This window comes from Filicampus tigris, chromosome 9 (genome assembly GCF_054856515.1).
Source record: "Filicampus tigris isolate MCC_2025a chromosome 9, RoL_Ftig_1.0, whole genome shotgun sequence".
Lineage (NCBI taxonomy): Eukaryota > Metazoa > Chordata > Actinopteri > Syngnathiformes > Syngnathidae > Filicampus > Filicampus tigris.
In genome coordinates this window covers 6,607,303-6,614,830 of record NC_141225.1, presented here as the reverse complement: position 1 = coordinate 6,614,830, position 7,528 = coordinate 6,607,303, and the positions used below count along the sequence as shown (strand labels likewise).

The following is a 7,528-nucleotide window of genomic DNA, read 5'->3' as shown; positions in this document are numbered from 1 at the left end:
GGTCGTGGACAAACAGAGCACATGTGCTCTGCGAACCATCTCTCTTATCACTGATAAGATGCCGGCAGAGCGCCTTCCCGTAAGCCACCTGTGTCGGGTACACATCGCAATGGCCATCGCCCTGAGATTACAACACTTGCGCTACAGCTGAGGTCCATAAAAGAACACTTATGACTGTGGCTGTGTGGCTGTTATAAAAGATGAAAATAAAACAGGTCCACTTTGGTTACTTTTTTCGTATTGTGAAGCAAAAGTGTTCCAGCACATTACGTGAGCCGAGTTTGATTAAAAAAACTCCAGCTGACAGCAGAGCCACAAGGCCGCGGCGGTGACGGCACCTTGAAAGTGAAGCAGCTGAAGGGGCTGAAGCAGGTCAGCTACCCCCAAGACAGTGACCATTCTGTACCATTGACCCACAAATTTAGCCCAATCCAGTTTGCCCCATGCCTGCCTGTATCACCGTATGGGCTTTAACCCTCTGCAGGGTCAGCCCCCCAACACCCGCCCCAATAGCACCATGTCTCCATCACGGTTTTTAAGGCAGCTCACCATTTTGGCTCTTGCCGGATGTTGCAATGGAGCTCCTCTGTGGCCGACCTGCTTGGATGAGTTAGCGGCTGGATTGCGGTATTGCCACAGCAAATATAATGGGTCTTATTTATGAACTTACAAGATCACGTTACTTCAGGCTTTAAAGGGACTGAAACAACGCTCGAGGACCTTTTTGTAAGTTGTTATGGAGCTATACAGATGACTTTGGAAATAAATACTAAATACTAGTGCTGTTTTTTGACCGTGTGAAAAGAAAAGTAACAAATAGTGCGAATACTGAGAGACTGCTATGTACGGTAAGAAAATAATTCATTTCATACTTAAAGACGTAGCGGCAAAATGTCTTTTTTTAGGTTTGAAAAATGATAAATAATAACATAAAACATTATCATAAATAATTGCAAAATGATAAAATAGTAAAATGTAAATATAAATGAAAAATAGAATTACTTTATAGTGTTAAGCTTAAAGTATAAAATCTATTCATATATATATATATATATATATATATATATATATATATATATATATATATATAAACAGTCAAATGTAAATGATAAGAATTAACTTTAAATTCATAATTTCAATATAAATCAAAAATAATATAAAGCAATTTAAAGAATAAATACAATATAGTAAGATAATAATAATAGTACTACTAATAATTATTATCATTATTATTGTTATTATTATTATTATTATTATTATTATCATACACTCAATTAAAGTTAAGCAGTCAAGCAGCGATTTTGCTGTTTCTCATAAATGTACTTTGTGCTGTTGATCACCTGCATGGATTCTAAGATAGTTGGTTTATGCTTCCGCCATGTAGATGGCATCTCCTGTGCTGAATTTAAAGGGAATGAGAGGAGCCGCTCCCATTGGCCAGGAAGCAGGTCGGCTGTGTTCACTCGCACAAACGCCCGTTTCTAACTGCGTGCGTGAAATTACAGAAAGAAGGGAAACTCCAACCAGGCGTACAGTTAGACCGCTTTAAACTAGACTTGCACTGTGCCCGAAAATAGGGCCCTGAAAGTACAGTAGACTAGACCAACTCGAAGGAGGGCTAAGTTGTGGCGCAAGTGCTGTAACTTTGTTAGTGATTTGTGGTGTAATGTTATGAATTTGATCGAGGTTCAGACAGACAGATTCTCTGCTCCGCTGATGTGTGGAGGCCTGATAGCCGTACTTTGCGTACATCAATCTTCTGCATGGATTCAAGCGCATCCGTTTCTGCTTCAAAGATTGTGTGCGCCTCTCCGGTGCTGAATTTAAAGGGAATGAAGGAGCCACTTCTATTTACTGGGAAGCAAGTCGGCTGTGTTCACGCTCACAATGGCAGAAACACCCGTTTGTAATTGCGCTCATATGCAAAATACCGAATGAAAGAAAACTCCGCCCATGCAGTGAAGCCCGTATCCCGCTGAGCAGAGAAGATTTGCGAGTGTGTGCGAACTTAGTGAATATTGATTTTTCGTCAGGGTGCGTTCATTGGGATACAGGTTTTAGAATTGTGCTGAACACAAAAATAGTGCCCAGATTGTATCATCGCTTCACTGCTGTCTGCTTGTTCTATTCACAGGTGTCCGTTATGTCAAATTCCATTGGAAGTTTAGCAGAAATCACAGTTTATGGATCCCGGATCGGAATGCCGGAGGACTCTCTAACCATCTTGGAGAGAAGCAGGGATTCCGGGGATGAGTGGGATCTGGTGGAGGCCAAGACAAGCAGCATGCCGGGCCTCTACCTGCCCTGCTTTGACATGCTGGCCATGGAGGACGCCGCTTGGCTGGTCAAGGTGTCCGAGGCCTCGCCGAACGTGGCTCGCATGGAGGCGCACCGAGAGGAACCGGAGCAGTGCCCTGTCATCGACAGCCAGGGGCAGGGACTCTCCCCGGGGATGAACGGCCCCGAGGAGGAGCGTTCTTTGGAGCAAGTGCAGAGCATGGTGGTGGGCGAGGTGCTGAAGGACATCGAGACGGCCTGCAAGCTGCTCAACATCACGCCAGGTAGATCCATGTACCCGCTGAGGCTCAGCCTTCACTTGCAAGGGATCACCCTCATTCAAGTGCACCCTCCCACCAACACTGTGAAATCACCTCCACTGGAAGTGCACCCACCCCTAAACACACCCTCCATCCACAGGATCGTTCCCTAAGAATACCCTTCTCTGAGGTGTACCCTTTGAGGGAGCTCGCTCCCACTAGAGGTGCACCCACACCTACGTCAAATCCCTCACACAGGATTGCCCCCAGTTTAGGCGTACCCTTCACGAGGCGCACCTCCCTTCCCCTAACCGACTTAGGAACTTAACAAAGAGTTTTCCGTAACATTCGTTTTAGCAGTTCTTTACCGTAAAGGGCATATTTATTCGGTGATATTTAAGCTACTGGAACTTAGTCCCAAAATCAACACAGCTCATCCGGAATGACAGATCGCCTCCATCATATCCTGAGTGGCGTAAAGCCATGTTTGCCCGCACCAGGATGTGTTTAATCCTGACCTTTGCATCGCTTCTGTCAGGTCGTGACGGCCGCGTTAGACGTGTACACAGTCCCAGTGTGGGCGAGGCCTCCTCAAACACCAGCGAACGCACTTGGACGCTTGTGTACGCTGTCATAAAAGCATCATCATAAAATGTCTATTGACTTTGCAACTATCATGTACAGAAAGAGGAGAGGGGACTTGTCAGAAAAAGATGGAGTACTGACCCGACTTGGTTATTTCAGCTGTTGCATTCTCGTCTCAATATTGATGAGCTGTTGTTTCGCCGTTAGTTAGTTAGTTAGTTAGTTAGTTAGTTAGTAGTTGGATTGTAAAGAAATTACGCATGAGACTTAACCCTGAAGCCGATTAATTAAGGTAACTAACTAACTGATTTTGCACTGACTGAGTGACTGACTCACTAACTATCCAACCAACTGACCAACTAATGCCCTATCTGACTGCATGACCAACTAACTAACTGACTCACTAACTTCCCAACTCAGTACAAGTGTACATTTTAAAAACAAATAAACCAATAAAAAACAAATACATATGCAATGATCGATGTGTTCTTTTTTTTTTTTTTTTTTTTTTTTACCTGAGTGGTGAAATACTTTTTGTATTTTTTGGGTTAGACCCGATGGAGTGGAATGTAGGCAACGTTCAGAAGTGGCTGCTGTGGACAGAGCACCTGTACCGGCTTCCTCACGCGGGGAGGACGTTCCAGGAGCTGACGGGGAAGGACCTATGCGCCATGAGCGAGGAGGACTTCCGCCAGCGCTCGCCACAGTGCGGGGACACGCTGCACGCACACCTGGACATATGGAAGTCCAGTGAGTTACTAAGTTTAAATTCATCACATTTATAGCATCTAAACAAATGTCTTCTCTCTGCAGCTGCTTGGATGAAAGAAAGGTGCACAGTTGGAGACAACAAAAGTACAGGTAGGTGGCCAAATACACATGGCATCAACATTTAACGTGTGTATCTCTTTTCGAACACAATATCCATCTAGTGGCATAACGTGGGTTAGCAGCACCCGGGGCGGGGCAAAGGTCCACCCAAATATCAATAAACACTGACTAACCAACTGACTTAGTCACTAACTATCTACCTGACCAAGTAGCTAACCCGCTGATGGACTGCCTGACCAACAAGCAATTGACCGTCTTAATGGCCGACAGATAAGTATAACAACTAACTACAACTATAACGACTATCTGACTGCCTGGCAGACCCACTGATCGTGCAACTAACAAAACAATCAACAATGCTCACTAACTAACTAAATAAATAAATAAATAAATAAATAACTAAGTAAATAACTAACTAAAAAAACAAAAACCTGTTCAATTAAGAAACTAATCAACTGTCAGAAAGACCAACTGACCAAGTAACTGACTGATGCATTGATCAACCAACTCACTGACTTGCAGACACACATAAACAATTAATAACCATGTTCACTTCCAAACCAAATTACGGTTTGAATTACTGATAGACTGACTGGCAACTGACTGACTAAGAAACCAACTGATTTTCTGACAACTGACTCACTAATCAACTATCTGACCTTCCACATGGCTGACCAACCAACCAACCAATCAAATGTCCAGCCGACTAAGCAACTGACACACCAAGTTACTAACTAACTAACTGACTAACCAACTAACTAACTAACTAACTAACTAACTAACTAACTAACTAACTAACTAAATTAACTAACTAACTAACTAACTAAAGCGGTTCAAACAGCCAACCGGCTTACTGACTAAAGTAAAGTAAAGTTCCCAACTTTCAAACTAACCTACCAAACAACTGAATAAATAACTAGATAATTTTCTAATTGTTGAACTGACTGAAGGGCGGCACGGTGGTCGACTGGTTAGCACGTCCGCTTCACAGTTCAGAGGTCGTGGGTTCGATCCCGGCTCTGGCCTCCCTGTGTGGAGTTTGCATGTTCTCCCCGTGCCTGCGTGGGTTTTCTCCGGGCACTCCGGTTTCCTCCCACATTCCAAAAACATGCATGGTAAGTTGATTGGATACTCTAAATTGCCCCTAGGTGTGATTGTGAGTGCGGATGTTTGTCTCTGTGTGCCCTGCGATTGGCTGGCAACCAGTTCAGGGTGTCCCCCGCCTACTGCCCATAGACAGCTGGGATAGGCTCCAGCACGCCCCGCGACCCTTGTGAGGAGAAGCGGTACAGATAATGGATGGATGGATGAACTGACTGACTGAGAAAGTACGGTAACTGACTGACCAGCTAACTCACTAATTGACTGTCTGATTGACTGACTGAGTAACTAACACTGAGTAACTAACACATTTTGTCAGGAACCAACTCACCAAATAGCTAAGCAAATAACCTACAAACCAACATTTTTTTTGTTGACAGTCAGCAGTGTGTCATTGTTAACCATCAATAGCTTCCATATATATTCAATACTGCATAACAAGTAACACATAAAATGTCATTGGCTAACAGCTACGGGTCATAAAAGCACCGCACACATCAATAAATCAGTGTATTCAGTGTGTTTATTTAAATTAATTATTCATATTTGTTCCACGTGCAGGTGCTGAGGAGCTTTGGTCTGAGGCAGATTCTTCTTGTTCGGGTCAACCGATCCACTTGTGGCAATTCCTTCGAGAACTTCTGCTCAAACCTCACAACTACGGACGCTGCATCCGCTGGCTCAACAAAGACAAAGGTACAGTGCTCGAAACTATTTGTTTCAAACCCATCCATCCATCCATTATCCATACCGCTTATCCTCACAAGGGTTGCGGGCGTGCTGGAGCCTATTCCACCTGTCTTCGGGCAGTAGGCGGGGGACACCCTGAACTGGTTGCCAGCCAATCGCAGGGCACACAGAGACCAATAAACATTCGCACTCACAATCACACCTATGGGCAATTTAAAGTGTCCAATCAACTTACCATGCATGTTTTTAGAATGTGGGAGGAAACCGTAGTACCCGGAGAAAACCCACGCAGGCACGGGGAGAACATGCAAACTCCACACAGGGAGGCCGGAGCCGTGATCGCACTCAAGACCTCTGAACTGTGAGGCAGACGTGCTAACCAGTCGACCACCGGGTTGGGTGTTTCAAACCCACATAAGGCAAATAAATCTTTGAAGGAACATGAGAACATCAAAAAACATACACAAAGTGGAGCTGAATGTTGATTATTTAAAGTTTTAAAATGACCAAATCAATAAATAGATTTGAATTTTTGAAAAAAAAAAAAAAAAAGTAATTAAAATGATACTTTTACTATTTACAACATAGAAATGTAAACTCTAAGCAAAACCCCAAATAAACGCACATACAGTTCTCTCACACTTACAGTATACATAAAAACTATGGTACATTGAAAAAAATCTGCTTGAATATTATACTTATTTTAACCACTTGGATATCATTAATTTTATTGTAACACAAAAATTAATTTATAATTAGTCGTCATATGTTTGGATTTCTGAATTCTATTTGCATTTTTGCAACAACAATGCAGGTCATGTTACTAAATGTGAAAGCATAAAGATGAAGGAGTCATTATTGTGGCAAATAACATAGACAATATACATCTGCTGAAGTATGAATTGTTTTTATCATAAACAATATAATAATATTACACCTTTGTCGTTGTGGCTCAAGGTATCTTTAAGATCGAGGATTCAGCCCACGTGGCGCGTCTGTGGGGCCTGAGGAAGAACCGGCCGGCCATGAATTACGACAAGCTGAGCCGCTCCATCCGGCAGTACTACAAGAAGGGCATCATACGCAAGCCGGACGTCTCTCAGAGGCTCGTGTACCAGTTTGTGCACCCCGTGTGATGCAAAAGCCACAAAATGCTCCATCCGCCCTGTGACCTCTGGGTGTGTGCTAATGATCTGCACTCAGGCAAGACAGAAAGGACCAAACAATAACGACTGTCTAATACAACAACTGGGAAGTCAATGTTGTCTTAAGCACAAACTGCCTGTTGATTTTTGCCTTTTTTTAATGAGTGATTTTGAGTCTGGGAGCACATTGGATAGTGATATGCACCTCTTCCTCACAGTTCTGAGGTTTTGGATTCAAATATCGGGTAAGGCCTTGCTTTATGGAGTTTGCATGTTCTCCCCGTGCTTGCGTGACCTTTTTTCACATACATCCCAAAGAAAAAAAAAGCATGCTTGTCAGATTCACTGAAGACTCTAAATTATCCATAGGTGTGAATGTGAGCGTAAATGGTTTGTGTCTGTATATTCCCTGTAATTGGTTGGCGACCAGTCCAGGGGGCATTCTGCTTCTCTCGTCCAACGTCAGATGGCATCGGCCTGAGTTCATCTGTGACCCCGGATGCTGGATGGATGGATAATGGATGTCCACTTTAATTAACAGTCATATGAGTGTGTACATTTACTAACCACATAAAAGCAAACTAAACTTCACAGGATGAATGACAAACAAAATGGTGTGAATTTGGATGGAAGCCTTCG

The 7,528-nt window shown here is 43.3% G+C and overlaps 1 protein-coding gene across 1 annotated transcript; it reads left to right on the top strand.

Moving 5' to 3' along the window:
• Positions 1-2,143: 2,143 nt before the first annotated feature.
• spdef (SAM pointed domain containing ets transcription factor) lies at positions 2,144-6,880 on the top strand. The gene is made up of 5 exons (XM_086041218.1): positions 2,144-2,561; positions 3,675-3,872; positions 3,936-3,983; positions 5,616-5,750; positions 6,702-6,880. The coding sequence occupies exons 1-5, from the start codon at positions 2,144-2,146 to the stop codon at positions 6,878-6,880; spliced, it is 978 nt and encodes a 325-aa protein (XP_085897344.1).
• Positions 6,881-7,528: the final 648 nt, after the last annotated feature.